The sequence below is a fragment of the Drosophila pseudoobscura genome, chromosome 3 (genome assembly GCF_009870125.1).
Source record: "Drosophila pseudoobscura strain MV-25-SWS-2005 chromosome 3, UCI_Dpse_MV25, whole genome shotgun sequence".
NCBI classification, from domain to species: domain Eukaryota; kingdom Metazoa; phylum Arthropoda; class Insecta; order Diptera; family Drosophilidae; genus Drosophila; species Drosophila pseudoobscura.
Genome location: NC_046680.1, coordinates 22,204,088 through 22,220,012, shown reverse-complemented (window position 1 = coordinate 22,220,012; position 15,925 = coordinate 22,204,088). Strand labels below are relative to the sequence as shown.

General features: G+C 46.4%; 1 protein-coding gene across 3 annotated transcripts; it reads left to right on the top strand.

Annotated features, from left to right (window-relative positions):
- Positions 1–316: 316 nt before the first annotated feature.
- LOC4805622 (sphingomyelin phosphodiesterase) lies at positions 317–7,800 on the top strand. Of its 3 annotated transcripts, none has more exons than XM_004444505.3 (7): positions 317–915; positions 4,614–4,810; positions 4,886–6,206; positions 6,273–6,481; positions 6,554–6,848; positions 6,913–7,098; positions 7,593–7,800. In XM_004444505.3, exons 2-7 carry the CDS (start codon positions 4,711–4,713, stop codon positions 7,648–7,650), a joined length of 2,169 nt encoding a protein of 722 aa, XP_004444562.2. In that variant the 5' UTR covers positions 317–915; positions 4,614–4,710; the 3' UTR covers positions 7,651–7,800. The 3 variants fall into 3 exon arrangements, with proteins under 3 accessions (XP_004444562.2, XP_033233717.1, XP_001361994.2); XM_033377826.1 differs by lacking the exon at positions 7,593–7,800 and adding an exon at positions 7,335–7,550 and having other exon boundaries at positions 318–480; XM_001361957.5 differs by lacking the exon at positions 7,593–7,800 and adding an exon at positions 7,335–7,550 and having other exon boundaries at positions 318–915.
- Positions 7,801–15,925: the final 8,125 nt, after the last annotated feature.

Sequence of the window (15,925 nt, the reverse complement as noted above, 5' to 3'; positions counted from 1 at the left end):
GTATATGTACTTCCGTTTCGAAACAATAGTAGAACAATTTCTATTAGGGAGATTAGACATCAGACTAACTAATTAACAGTCAAAAGTTATTCATGCAGGTCGCCGGAGCTTAAAGTACATCACACGCTTCTCTCTTCTGTTATTGTCTCTGTGAATAAAAAGCTTTACCTCTCTGAAAAGCATGGAGCTCTCTACAACATACGAAATGCGCTCCACAGATCTCCCGCTCTCACTCTCTCTCTCTTTCTCTCTCTCTGGTGTACAGATCATGAATTTTTATCAGCAAGCTCGGCTCGAAAGCTACTCTGGCCATCCATCGCATTTATTCTGTCTGTTCGCGTTTCACGACTCGTAGCGGAGAAACGCGTTTGGCTCCATTGAAAACTCAGTCAAAGCGGGTGAAATCTACGACAGAAGCAACCAATAAAGCAGAAGCAACGATTGTAAAGTGCATGCCAAAAAAGAAATATCAAAATACGAGTACTTATTGTATTGTAATGTATTGTATTGTGTGTGGGTAGCAAAAGCGTTAACTAAACAGATGAAACGTAAATAAATGAGGCCAATCGACAAAGGAGAGTCGCGAATTATGGCACAATATTGTCTATAAATAAAGTGTACCCGCCAAAGCCAAAGCGCCAAGCAGAGCTGAAGAAAGAAAAAGCGAAACAGAGAAAGAAATAGAAAACGAAAACCCATCAAATTCCAATTCCAAGCCTAAGCTCAAATCGAAATCCAAACAAAAAGAACAAAAGCAAGTTCAGTGCAGTTTCGGCTCGGTTCGGTTCGGTTCGTTGTGGGTCAAGTCAAGTGAAGAACGAAAGTTCAGGCGCTCGTCTTCGTCTTCGTCTTCGCCGGTGAGATTGTGTGTGAAAAGCAAAGAAATATTGATTGTTTGTGAATTTATTTGGACAGGTAAGTGCGGCAAGTCAAAAAGCTTGAACACCCATCCATTGAGGAGGGGTGGTGGCTATCAATATTTTGGTTTGCTACTAAACCAGTTGTGGTAGTTTTCTTACTGTTTTTACTGTTACACATTTCGTCAGAAGCGCAGGAAAAACACGTTTGCGCATTTCACTTGGCGTTGGCTTTTGCCCGTCTGCCTTCTCCTCCTTCTGGATTTGTGACTGTCTGTCACGCATGCGCAGACCGTGCATTTTCTGAATTGCTTGCAAAATCATGAGTTATGCTGTAAATCTGTCATCTCATCCGTCTGCACTTTGTTTCACTTTTTTCTCTCTCTCTCTCTCTCTGTCTCCATAAATATGTATCTTTCGCTCTCTGTATTTCCATCTCTATTTTTCTCGATTGATTTGGTATTCATTTGGCATACGCAAGACTTCTTGAGCGGCTGCTGGTTACGCAGCGCTTTCATTGGTTTTGTCCGTCTTTGGCATTCCGTATCTGTATCTGTTACTGTTTATGTTTCTGTTTCTATTCGCGTGCAGTTTGCTGTGCGTGTCAGGTATTCGGCGGGTGCATATTTAATTAGCTCTTGCTAACCAAAAGCAAATAAATAGGCCAGTGTTTGGTTTGGTCATGACGAGGCTATTCCAGTGACCATCGTATGTATACTGAAGCTTGACCATGAATATCAATCCCAGAAATTTCGGGGTGTGGATTAAAGATCAACAAATGCTTCTAAAAGGAGAGATTTGATCAGACTTTTGCCGATTCATTTACCACATTTTACATTGTTTTCCGTACGACGTGCCTCAATTGGTAATGACAGTAGAACTAATTTCTTCCTTGTCTGGAACTCACAAAAATGTCATTTGAAATCAACTGGGATTGATATGTAATGCTTTTCAGAATTATACGCGCTCTTTGCTTGGGATTGGATTGGATTCCCTGACGTGCTTTTATTTGTGAAATCCAAGCATACGTGTATTGCATTTCCACATTTGGTTAAGGCTTTTCTGGAAAAACAAAAGAAACTCACTTTCGTTTTCATATCATTCATTCCGCCCTCCCCTCCCCACCATCCATCTAGGGGTCGTCTGCCATCTCTCTCCTAATTATTATAAAACAAGAAATTTTCATTAAATCATTACATGCAGCGTGACTGCCTGACTGCCTGCCTGTCTGTCTGCCTGTCTGCCTGCACCGTTATACAATAGACTCTAAAAAGACAGAGGAGGCAGAGGGAGTCTGAGATAAAAAGCCAACAAGATTGGGTGTGGGTTGGGGACGGGACTGTGCGGTGCGGTGCGGTGCGGGAGCAGCACTGGTTGTTAGCACATTCCAGAGTATTTCATGTGCCGCTGCCACGGGGCAGGCGAGAGAGAAAGAAGAAATTATACGAAAATTATCAAAAATATAATTTCTAAAGAAAGTGAAAGTTTTTGGGCGCGTACAACATTTTTGACTTCTTTTTCTTTCGGAATTACCGTTGCGCCGGGAGCGGAGCTGATTTCTTTGTGCGTTGCCCTGGCCCTTCTTCGGGGGCAGGCGGGCTGGACGGCTGTACGCTTGGAGAGGGGAATCGTGCCCTGAATGAAGGCGACTCTGAATGGGAAAGCTGAGAACCATCGGATGCAGATGGTGTGCCAAAAATCCACTTACCGCCCGACCACGTGCTGCAGCAGCCATAACCGATAAACCGGTTCGATAAGCCCCAAGAAACATTTGTAAAAAACATTTATGCGTTCGTTTAGCTTTTGATAGTTTTGTAACGCCTTTTGTTTGAGCTGTTTAGCTGTGTAGCTGTGTATCTGTATAGCGGCTGTGCTGTCGGGTTCAAGCATTTTGACGGCTCTAACTTGACCTGCATTCAGCTGGAAATTAGTGCTGTCCCTAACCTGCGGTGCCTAACCTTGTCCACGAAACGAGTTCTCCTCCGCTCCCCTCCTCTCCCCTCCCCGTCCGATTGTAGTGTGTTAATACAATAGTGGATATTCCAAGTGAACCCTGTGCTCTGTGTCGGGCAACACTTTCGATTTTTGCACAAATCGCAATGGCAAATGGCAAATAAAAAGTTTGGTTTTCTTTCTACTCCGAGACGGTGACGATTTCACTCCAGGGAGGCCAATGTACCCTCAGCCACAGCCACAGACACAGCCCCAGAGCCCCCGCCCAGTGGCTCAACAGTGGCGCTTTATCTGTCTGGCAGACCCAACCAATAGATGAGGCCAAACGGTATGAGGCATAAGGCATAAGGCATGTCTGGATGACATCCAATGTGATGGCATTGAGCTCTACTGAAGGTTGACGCAGCCGCAGCCCCGCCATGGCTCGGATGGGAGGCAAACAAATCAATTTGCTTTATTTGTTTGTTTTGATTATACGAGTACGAGTACGAGTGTTGCTGCTATGTTGATTTCGTGTCATGTGATACTCTGATACGTACATAGCTCTGGCAATTGATACGAATAAAAAGATACAATTTAGCTTGCTATTACTCATACAAGAGGAGGATATTCACTCTGAGGGATTCAAATGAGATATTCAACCGAATCATAGGCTGGAAATGTACATACATATGTACATGAACTTTCACCTCTCTCGAAAATGGAAAGAAACAGAAGTTGAATAACATGAGGTCTTATATGTTGATAAGAGTGTTGTTATTTGTGTGTGCCTTGTGCATCTCGCTGTATATGTATATAGTTTACACTGATAAGATCTGGCAGCAGCTGCACAACAACAGTGTCGGTAGATTGATAACCCTCTCTCTCTCTCTCTGGCTCTTGGAATGAAGGGAAACAATCTGAAAATTCTATAATTAAAGAGTTTAAATCTTATTTAAAGCGCAACTATTTGTTTTTAATCCAGGGAAACACTGATAAGGCTGCTAAAAACTATGAAAAGCAGCACCGCCATTACATTTGATCTGTGATATGCGCTTTAGGTACACGAAATAAAAGAACGCGAGTCATTGGGGCCAGAGAGATACAAATGTATCTGTCAATCCAAATAACAGCACTGCAATAATTTCATCTAATGTTGCGTGGGGCAATGGCAGTGTCAAGTGGTGGCAGTTGCAAGGCAACCGATGATGCTGAAGCATGCCCCCTGTTGCCGCTGATGTTGTGGGTGTTCCAACATGTCAGCCATTTACAGCTAACGAGATTTTAAGTGCTGTCAAATGGTGATAGAAGCCGCTTGCAGACACACACACAGACACACACACACAGACGGAATTGCAAATGCGAACGGGAAAATAGATTCTGCCAGTGTTGGGCAATTGAAAGGTCAAGTGTGTGTGTGTGATATTGGAATGCATATTAAAGGGCGACACATAAAGCCAAATAAGTCGTGGGATGTACATATGTTCAGGATTGTGTAACAAATATAGGCATTTCCTTAATGCTGTTTAATTGCGAAGCTTGTTTAACAAGTCACTAAAAAAAGACGAAGTTATGTTACATGGTTATTTACGACCCTATGGCAGAAATTACATAAATTGCTCATATTTTTTTATATTTTTACTGGGTCGACAGACTGAAAAAGTAGGAAAAAGAAACTGCATATTAAAACCAAAGCAAACCGAAAAACGTTGATGAAGGAGCACTCCTCATAATAATGAAACTCGTTTAACATAATAATGACTCTTCAATTTCGTTGTCTCTGCTTTCGGGTATATGCATGCATGTACTCTCGGATGCATGTAGGTCAAGCCCCCGACTGCCAACTGCAGACTGCCGACTGCTGACTGCCACTTGCCCGTGGAACTGGCCGCTCCAGAGGCAGAACGTCCTCCCAGCAATTATGACACAGCAGCCGCCATGGCCGAGTCCCAGAGGAAACTGCAGGCTCATCGCACTCATGATACTCGCTCTTCTCGCAGTTCTATCTATGGTGACAGAGGGTAAGTGGAGCACCGTCGTGAGTGGAGTCGTCTCACACAATGGGAGATCGTTTCTAATTGGATTTTCACTTACAGTTGCAGCACTCCCCTTCCTTTTCACACGCTTCAGGCCGCAGATAAACTGGACGCAGCCGCGGATGGAGCGGTGGGTGATTGAGGAGCAGCCGCGGAGCATTGAGCCGCACCTGGATCTGGTCAATCATCCGAATCGCACCCACAGTGCTGCCACATCTGGCGATGGCTCCGATGCCGAGTTCCTGCAGCGCCTTGTGAGCATCAGGCATAACCAGACGTCCAAATCCCGCATGCTGTGGTACGATGTGGGCTCCGGCGATGGCCTCGTGTATCCGCCGTTTGTGGACAAGGCGCTGAAGCTGCTCAATCTCAAGCAGGTGGCGTTCGAGATCGAGAACAGTGTGATGTCGAAGGTCACCTGCACGGCCTGCCGCGCCGGATCCGGGATGCTGCAGCACCAGATCCAGTCGGGCAAGACGGACGCGGAGCTGATCCGCATGATCTCAGACTATTGCACCAACCTGAACATCCAGAGCGCGCGAGTCTGCCAGGGCGTGGCCCAGCTCTTCGGCAGCGAGCTGATCTACGTGATCAAGCGGGTGAACCTCAGTCCCGACGAGCTCTGCAGCTTCATCATTGGCGATGGCTGCGGCGACGTCTACAATCCGTACCACGAGTGGGAGGTCATCTTCCCGCCGGTGCCCAAGCCGCCGCGTCTCGCCGATCTGCCCATCCCCCTGGAGGCGGCACCCTTCTTCAAGGTACTGCACATCTCCGACACCCACTACGACCCCCACTACGCCGAGGGCTCGAACGCGGACTGCAACGAGCCTCTCTGCTGCCGCTTGAGCAGCGGGCGGCCCGCCACACCGAATGCGGCTGCCGGCAAGTGGGGCGATTACCGCAAGTGCGACACCCCTAAGCGGACGGTGGACCACATGCTGGAGCACATTGCCGAGACCCACAAGGACATCGACTACATCCTGTGGACCGGCGACCTGCCGCCCCACGATGTTTGGAACCAGACGAAGGAGGAGAACCTGGCCATCATTAAGGAGACGGTCAAGCAGATGGTGGAGAAGTTCCCCGGCATCCCCATATTCCCGGCCCTGGGAAACCATGAGAGTGCGCCAGTGAACAGCTTTCCGCCGCCATACGTCAACCAGGTGGACATCTCTATCAGCTGGCTGTACGACGAACTCGACGTCCAATGGCGGCGCTGGCTGCCCCAGAGTGTCACCCACACGGTGCGGCGTGGTGCCTTCTACTCGGTGCTGGTACGTCCCGGATTCCGCATCATCTCGCTGAACATGAACTACTGCAACAACAAGAACTGGTGGCTGCTGCTCAACTCCACGGATCCGGCCACAGAACTGCAATGGTGAGCATAGGGACTTGAGCCAATGAAATGGATCCCAGATCTTACAAAATCTCTTGATCGCTTTAGGTTCATTTACGAGCTGCAGAGTGCAGAGTTCTCCAATGAGAAGGTACATGTGATAGGCCACATACCGCCAGGACATTCGGATTGTCTGAAGGTCTGGTCGCGCAACTTCTACAAGATCATTTCCCGCTACGAGAGCACAATCACGGCTCAGTTCTACGGCCACACGCACTACGATGAGTTTGAAATGTTCTACGACCCACATGATCTGAGTATGAAACGATCTACAGATCAACAACATGTGCAACATTTCTGATCTATTCGTTTTCTATATTCTGTTGCAGATCATCCCAACAGCATAGCGTATATAGGACCTTCTGTGTCTCCGTACTACGATCTGAATCCGGGCTACCGCGTGTACTACGTGGATGGGGATCACGACTCTACGACGCGGCTGGTCATCGACCACGAGTCGTGGATAATGAACCTCAAGGAGGCCAATCTGTATGGCTATCCTATCTGGTACAAACTATACACAGCCCGTGCTGCCTACAATATGAAGGCCCTACGGCCCAGCGATTGGAACAACCTCCTCAACGAACTGACCAACAATCAGGAGCTCTTTGAGCTCTACTACAAGTAGGTTAAACTCCACAAAAGTGTAGCTTCGCCTTTAGTTAATGGCTGATTGATCCTTCGACAGATATTACTGGAAAAACTCGCCGGCTCGGCCAACCTGCGATGCCGAGTGCAAGAAGCGTCTGATATGCGATTGCAAGAGTGGACGCTCTCACGATCGGAAACACTTCTGCGCGGACGTCGAGTCCAAAATCGATGAGGAGTCCTCCAAGTCGTGGAAGTCGTGGTTCTATCGCGGACTGACCAATTCGTATGTACTATTCAGTAAATCCTAAGTGTTTTCCCTGTGGTGGTTGGTTGCTTTCCATTTGATTGTGTTCTTCACTAGTTCGTGCTCGTGCTCGTGATCTTCCATTTTCATTTAAACTTTATTTTAAACACGATAAATAATCAAGTTATTTTACTTTCTGCACTGGTGTGGTACATTCAACAATAAACAAAAAAAAAAACAACATCCGAAAAACCAAATACTAAAACCCTACACAGCGCAGAGGATCGGACAGAAATCCCAGCATCCGGGGAGCAGACAACTACAGAGTTCTGGGCTCCGATTGATTTGGTTGTGGTTAACATTGGTGGTTGAGATACTCGTACTTATAAGGATTGTACAGACACATACATATATACGTTATATAGCTATTTGATGGTGACACGATTCTGTAATGTTCAGATGACAATAAATGAGAGAAGTCTTAAATTTCACGTGCCTCCGGCAATCTATTTCTATCTCCACCCAATCCGTAGCTACAGCCTGCTCTCTTCGATCACCTATCTGCCCAAATATCTGCTGGGATATCGCTGAGCTGGCGGTCCAGTCCCAGAGTCAACTGCAAGTCAATGCAAGTCCAAGTGGAAACAAAAGCCTACACTATAAGTTTACTATGTGATAATTAGTGCTTAAATCTACAACTAAAACTACAATTAGCGAAGAATATATATATGTTTATTTCGATGTCGTGTCACAAAGCACCGCTCTCGGTCCTCGCCCCACAATTATGCTCCCACAGGCATACCGACCCCCCTTCCGATGGAAAAACTGAGTCAAGGAACAATAGTCATTTAAATTTAATAGATCGAGTCGTTGATCGTCTTTGTTGTTTTTGTTGACGTTGCTATTGCATTTTGGGCGTGGCAGGGTTCGCCTTTTTGCGTAATGGATTTTGTTGAACAAATTATTGTATAATTCTGTAAATGTAATGAATTTTAGGGCTTACCGTAAATAAAGTGCAATTAATTTAGTTTAAGATAATATTTATATCCTCGTTTTTTTCATTTAAAAATAAAGGAAAGTCAGCAAAGTTAATTTGAAATTTTGAATATTTGCGCCAAATAATATGCACTGAGCAGTGCTGTAAAATATCAACGAACTGCTGTTTGCCAACATTGTGCCGCGCCACCTGGCGTAATTCGGTTTCAACTGACATACCGCCACCTAGCGTTTTCTATTGCAACGACAAAGTACTTTTTTCTGGAGATGACACTTCCTTGATAATATCTTGGTTCTTGGCGGAAAAATTCAAATATTTGTACTCTAACGATTTTGTATTTATGTTTTTCTCTGCATTCTCTCCACTTTTCAACAATTCCAGGAATTCAAGCCTTTCGTTCTTCGTTCGAGTCACAAAATGCAACATCTTTATCTTTTCAACGCCCAAGTTGGTGAGGAGTGTGTATTAAGGGCTTAGTAGCCTTTTGTTTAGATGCTACACAAGCCGCCACTCTCAGACTATTTAAGCTTAATTGGCTGAATTCGTGATTTGTATCTTACACTCTGGAGTTATTGTTTAATGTAAAACTTCCGTTTAAGCTGGTGACTATAGACAGAAATGATGCAAGTCCATTGTGTCCACTTGATCTGGCGCTCAGTGCGAAATAGACTCCCGACATAATCTCCGTCTTGGGGTCAGATGGACGTTCTATCTGCCGCACCGTCCCGTGTGGAATATCCTTGAGACAGAAACTGGCTGTGGCATGCGTGTTTTCCTTCATTGGCGATAAGACACGCAGGGCAGCGCGGTCGACGTCATCACCTCTGCTTCAAGCGGGGGATCAGGTCCGGGGTCGGGGCCGTGTGAGTTGGTGTGGCTGCCAGTCATTATCCCTTTGTCATACACATAGACACAACACACGTACGAAGCGCACCCACGCGGGCAGGCACAGTCAGCATCAAGGCAAGCAAAACAGTTCCGTTTACATTTCCCACATCTCGCCCTCTCTCTCTCACATACATGCACACACAAATGGCGTGTGCCACCGTTCTTTTTCCCGCTTTTTGTACCCTTCCGAAGGGGAGTTTGATTCTTAGCTGATGTTGGCAATGCCGAAACGCCTAAGCCTCTAGCACACATTGTTAGAATCACATTATTTATATCTGCAAGTGTATCAAAAGCTTCTGCCTCGGTGATGTCCTTTCCTTCCAGTCCTTTTTGTTGCTTTCCATACTTTCAGGGGACGCTGCCGTCGAAGCAGCCGCTGGGAACCGCACATGTGTGTGTACGATTGTGTACCCCGAGCAAACAATCAAACAAACAAACAAGCAGCACTCCCAAAACAACAACAAAAATAAAAGCAACACCAACAACAATGGGAACAAACAATGCAATGCGTGCAAATTTTTAGAAAAATATAAAAGCTCATCACTGGTGGAAAGGGGGGGGAGATTGTGGGCTGGTTTGCTGCAAGCTGCTGGGGGATGGGGCATTATCTCATGTGGCAGGCACGATGTCGCTCTTAAATGCCGCTTAACATATTTGATTTTCCTGCTTCCGGGGCTCTGGATCCGGCTCCGGCTCCGGCACCGGCTCCCTTTTCTCCCAGCCATATTGTATGTGTATTTTTTTTTGTCAGCAATGTTTGTTTGGGTTGTTTGATTGTTGCTTTTGTTGTTGTTGTTGTTGTTGCTGTCAGGTTGGGATATAAATTTGCATTTCGACAAAGCGCCAGAATTCGCACATGTTAACCCTCTAATGCCCCATCATCGGCGGCTGCAACGCAATCCTTTTAAAACCCCCAAAGATAGGCAAGAGATTATGTTTCGAACATTTTCAGCCGTTTTTGGAGGAGTTTTTTCTATAGGACTATCCGGAATTGCCTGACAATGGGTTAATACTGCCAGCCATTGAACACGCTTTTGCCTTTTTTGACATTCGCGCCTTTATTCAAATGCCAAAACACGTTTGAAAATAAATCAACGCATTAATTATTCGATCATGCATAAATCGTTTGCCTGTCGATGTTTCCTGCTCCTAGACTCCTGTCCTGCCAGTCCTGTACCTCCCAAAATTTTTATTAGCTACGCATAATTGCTGCGGCAATAAAGTTGTTTTCTCCTCCTCGCCGCTAGCCGTGCCGCTGGCCAAAGCTGAGTATGGGACAGGACATGGGACACACTGGACATTGGAACGTGGCACGTGACCCGACAACATAACGACATTTAAGTGGCCGCACCGCAGCAGCAGCAGAAACACCAACAGAAAACAACAACAGTCACAGCAGCCATATCAGCCACGGCCAGTATGCCGTGGGGACCGCCTGTGGGCGTGGGAGTGGGCGTGGGTGAGACCTTGTTTGCCAACATGTTACAAAAAATTGATGCCACTGCTGATGTGCTTTTTTGCTGCTGCCACCGATGCCACTGCTGCTGTTGCTGCTCTGGCTCTTGTTGTTGCAGCTGCACCCACTATTTATTGTTACAAGAAAATGCGAAAAACTGGATAGATACGCGAGGGAAAGAGGATGCAAATTCAAAAACCTTGTCAAAACCTGTAGTGGAAAAATATTGCAAAATTGAGGTTTTTTTGAAAAAGCATTCAACGGCGCTTTTGAATTTGAAAAGAATTTTCTCTTCTGTCGGTCGATAAACACCATGAAGTTTTAGGAAATACACTCCCAAAAATAATATATAAGAGCGGGGGAATCCATTCCTTCACAGCGTTTAAGATTCATCGGATGGTTTCAACTTCCTTCAATACAGGGACGTCCAATTTGTCAGCAAATGTCTCCCGACTGTTGCTCCTGCTTTCCGTATCACGCGCGAAAAGAAATGTTGTTTAATTACAGAAGCAAAATCATGTCAATGGAGGATGTCGCCTGACCTGACTGAGAGTCGAGCATCGAGCTTCCAGCAGCCAGAAAGCAGAACCGGCAGGACTGACAGCTTGTCAGGAGCAGGCCCCAATGCCATAGCCGCTGGCGGGTTGGTTGGTCACTTTTTTCTCTTGCTGTGGCTGCTGTTGCTGTTGCTGTTGTTGCTTTTGTTTAAATTTAAATTCTGTAAATAAATCTGCATGAAAACAAGAAGCATGTTGGCCATAAGCATGGCCAAGTGGAGTGTGACTGCAGTTGGCATCGCTGTTGGCCACTAAACAAAGGCAGGAACTGTGCCGCACCCAACCCCAACCCCAGTCCTCTCCTGCCAAAAAAACACACAGGACAATGGGGAAATTGGGCTGTTTGCGTGGGTCAGTGGAGGTGGAGTCGCTCTCTTTTTCGAATGGGAGATACGTTCTCTTGCGGTCCCGTAGTTTGTCGGGAAGTGTCGGGGTGGGGGAGGGAACGAATTGAAGTAGAAATTTGTTGAATATTGAATTAAATGAATAATTACTTTGATCGAGTAATAATTTTAAATGAGGTGAATAATTAATTTACTGAATAATTACTCTATTGAAAACTGAAGGGGATTCGGGACCGAATTCGTTGAATATTCAATTTTGTTAATCCAATTATTCTTAAGTTACTAATCTGGGCAAAGTTATTAAGCCGATATTCTATAATTATACTATCTGAAGATTAGAAGCATCCAGCTGTCAATGGTGTGCAGTAAAGCTGGCATCTATCGACATTACTATATGTAGTACTTGTGGTTGTTTCAGGAGCATTCCAATACTGCAAATGGCTGTACGAGTAGTAACGCCATTTGTGGTTGTTGCAGCTGGAATCGAATGACATCGATTTACCAGAACTGCCTGAACGCCTTGAGCACAATGTTAATCCAATGTAAGCTCATGTCCAGCTCCCACAGATCTCCTTGTCATGCCTCAATTGTTCCCAGCATATTGTGCCCGAGAGACGTACACTCACACAGCACAACCACAACCCACAAACCAGCCCCCAACCATTGCACATACATACATACGTATATATGTGGTCCTCACCTTTGCAGTCAAAAAGCAACCACAGGAGCGAATGGAATAGGGGAAAAAATAATCATAAAGATGGGAGGAAAAAACGTCACAGGTGGGTAAGGGAGTACAGGGGTCCCCATAGCAGTAGTAGAAATAGTATTAGTAGTAGTAGTAGAGATAGAAGAGGAACAAAAAAAATCTCAGCTGCAAATGACTTGTATGCCATTGAGATAAACCCGAAATTTATTTATTTTTACCATAAAACCCGAATGCAGTCAAGGCAAAAAAGGGACTTTTGGTTTGCCATTGTGTATGTCCATTGGTGTTTCCCTGTGTTCGTCCTTCTGTTTCTCTCTCTGCGTGTGGGTGTGTGGGTGTGTGGGTGTGTGGCAGGCATTTTGGTGAGCCTGTATTTGTGTTTGAGCTTTCAACAGCAATGACAACACCAACAACAGGCCCCAACAATAGCGATGACGATGGCAACTAACTACAAATCCGTAGGCAATTAATTTAGCTGGAAAACCCGAAAAATACAAAGCACTCGCTCACACACACACGCACACATATGGATGTGGGGGTATAGAATGTAGGTTTTTTGCGGCGAGGGGATTGGAGGCTTACACTCGCAGAAAATAGGCAAAAATATTAAATGGGGGGAAAATGGAAAAGCCCCACCGTCGACGTCAGCGTCAGTCACTGGCAAAAAAAAAGAGAGGAGCAGCAGCAGCAGAATAAGGAAAAAAATAAAAAGAAAACAAAAATGGAACTTTTGAATGGAAATTCAATTGAGTGACATGAAAATGGAATTTTTCATATTTCTTTTCTGTTGTTGGTGTTGCTGTTGCTGTTGCTGCTGCTGCTTTTCTTGTTATTGTTGGGGGCAACTGCTGAGCAGCGAACTGAATGCAGAGTGAAGCAACCCGTGTTTGGCTGCCAGGCACATCACAAGCAACTTTGTTGTTCTCGCAATAATAGTACGAGCACCAACCAACAACAGGCGGGAAGAATGTAGAGCTTTGTGAGCCGAAGCAGTGGATACCCTTCATATCTTCGATATATGGTTATTGTTTGGTGACACATTTTTGCAAAACACATGCCATTTGGTGGAAATCCTCTGGTGATCCTCTTCTGGTGCTCTTCTGCGAGCTCCTTCTTCTCTGTATTGCAATATTATCGGACCCTCTTCAAGGGTATAGACAACAGCCAGCCAGCAGCAAATAGCAGAAGCCACATCAGCTGCTGGCGGTAGAGTCCTGGCTGTGATTCTGTACCGTCCCTGTCACTCTCTTTCGCTCTCCCACGCTCTCTCTCTTTCTCTCTTTGAGCGTCAGCATCACAAAAAAAAGTTTGCTACTGACATTTTCATAATTAGGTATTCAAAATCTTTAATAACGGTTACTCTTGCTGCTGCTGGTGCTTCTGCCGGGTTTTTGCTGCTGCTGCTGCTGCTGAGAGCTGCCAGTTGCCATTTCTGTGGTGCCACACATACACACACACGCAGACAATTTAGTTATCCTTAGTTATCCCAATGCTCGTTCAGTTTTTGTGTGTCTGTGGGGCATAGAAATGTTGTGTGGCAGAAGCTTTACGTAAAGAGATGTTTGTGGCTGCTGTTGCTGCTGCTGTCATAATCTGTCTTTCAAATGATTCCTTTGAGGCTTTGCCTTCAATTCAAATCTAAAGACGCAAACGTACATATGTACATAATATGTACTACATATCTCCAACTATGAATTCAATTGATTTGAATTGAAATCTAGGCTTTAAGAATTAATATCGAATCTGTTTCTGGTTTTATTCTGGACCATTTTTGCAGACTTCTTCTATATCGTTGGAACGTGTATAATTGCAGCTGTTGGGTCCCTGTCCAGGGCCACGCTTTTCTTGCCACAACTATCCCGCCTTAGTGCCGCCTTCCTCGTCAAATGCTCGCCATTGTCCACACTTCAGTTGCAGCTCTGCCTCACTTTTTACGCTTTTCACTTTGCACGCACAAAAAGCCAAGCCAAGACAAGACAAGTCCTTTCTTGGCTATTCATGTCCAGGACAGGACGGGACAGGACAGGACGGGATGGGACAGGCTAGCATAGCACAAGACAGGACGGAGGACGGAGGACGGAGCTGAGAATCGGATCGGTGCCTCCCAGGCGGCCTGTCACTGCCGGCGACAATTTTAGCGCGTCTTATCCGTGGACAGGCCAGGCCAACCGCTGGGCCTGAGGACGGCATCCAACAGTCTGCTGTCAGCCGGAAGCAGCCCTTAGCAGTTAAGAAGAGTTGAGCCTCAAACGATTTGGAGCTCAACACTGCACTGGCATTGGATTGGGATTGAAGTCGGAGTGGGAGTGGGAATGAAATGGGTGTCGTATCATCGTCAACATCATCGCTAGCCATTACCATCCTCCGTCCATGGAGTGTTATCTGCTCGCACTCAGTTGCCAATTCCCATGCCCCCGTCTGTTTTCCGAGCACCCATCTCCCTTGTACTCATATTCGTACTTATTATCAAAAGTCAGCCACCCACCCATTCACACAGACACTCAGACGAACACACACATCCCAAACAAACAGCTTCATTTTGACCTCCTGGCCTAAAGGACGCCGCAAGTGGGTGGCTGCTGGGTGCGGGGGTGGCTTCGGGTTCGGGTTCATTCCCCGACTTTCACTTTGTTTGCTGCTGCTGCTGCTGCTGCTGCTGAATCGGCGCTGAGCAAACAACTTCTTTATCGGAACGGCGCACGCCGCCGACAGATAACACGCGGGGCAGGCGCAACAGCAACAGAACAGCCGCTTCCGCAGCAACAGAAGCAGAAGCAGCAACACCCCTTGCAACAGCAGCGGCAACAATATGTCATACATTGTTTAAAATAAAAATTAATAATTCAATTATGCGTCAACAGTCAGGGCAAACAGTTGTTTGCCCCATCTCTGCCTGCCCTCTTTTTTTCCTCTTTCCTTTTTGCGACTGGCCATTTGGGAACGGACTTGGACACGGCCCGGCCGCAGCTGTTCCCTGCCGATGTATGCCACTCCAAATTGCCGTGATTTCATTCAATTTGTCGCAGCAGCAGCAGCGGCGGCAGCAGCAACAAATGTTGCCACTTGCCAGGCAGGCAGCGCGGCCCCAAAATTGTTTTCGCTCGCTACGTTTCTCTGTCTCTTGTCTCTGTCTCCATCTCGCCCTCTCTTTCCCATTTACTTGTGCGAAATGCGCATAAAAAATACTGTGTCCAACGCCCACAAGCCACCCACCCACCCACAGTGCCCCAGCATCCCTCCCCCTCACCATACAGAGCAGCCTTGCCACCAGAATCGCAGACGACTTCAGGCTGGTGTGCCAATGCACAATTGTTGTTTGTATGAGAAAATCTCGCCTAATGGCGTTTTACATTATTTGCCGCCTGATGCTGCCCCGACGACTACGACGACGACGACGACGGATCCGGAGCCGGAGCCGGAGACGGCAACGTCGCTGCCATTGCCAACTGCTACCAAGTGGCAGCAGTAAAAGAAGAGCGCTTCTGCCTTGCCTGCTGCCTGTTGGCTGCTGGCTGCTGGCTGCTAGCTGCCGCTTTCTGCCGCCCCATCCCCGCCAACCCAATAGATTTCCCGTATCGCCCTGCTCTGGACTTGGAATTGGACTTGGTTTGGGTGCCAAATGTTCCTTTTCTTTCTCTGCCACGATTCCCCCTCTCGTTCGCTCAAGTTTGTGGTTTAGGGTGCTTGGGTTTTCGTTTGTGGCAAGTTTTGCTTATGTGGGTGTGGGGGCAGGGATCCGTGCTTCGATTGGGGGAATGGGAGAACTGCGGCTGGACAAGATGAATGGCCACTTATTGGCCAAAAGCGGGGGTTTGTTTAAATTGCGGTGGTCAATTTGTAGGAATCTATTGAAACGTCTTCCCCGCTGCCACAGCTGGTAAATGCAAACAGATGACAGATATGCACATACATACA

Coding starts and splice junctions, on each gene's coding strand:
- LOC4805622 (XM_033377826.1), top strand. CDS start 4,711: ATGACACAGCAGCCGCCATGGCCGAGTCCCAGAGGAAACTGCAGGCTC. Junction 6,207..6,272: donor CCGGCCACAGAACTGCAATG/GTGAGCATAGGG, acceptor TGATCGCTTTAG/GTTCATTTACGAGCTGCAGA. Junction 6,482..6,553: donor CTACGACCCACATGATCTGA/GTATGAAACGAT, acceptor ATTCTGTTGCAG/ATCATCCCAACAGCATAGCG.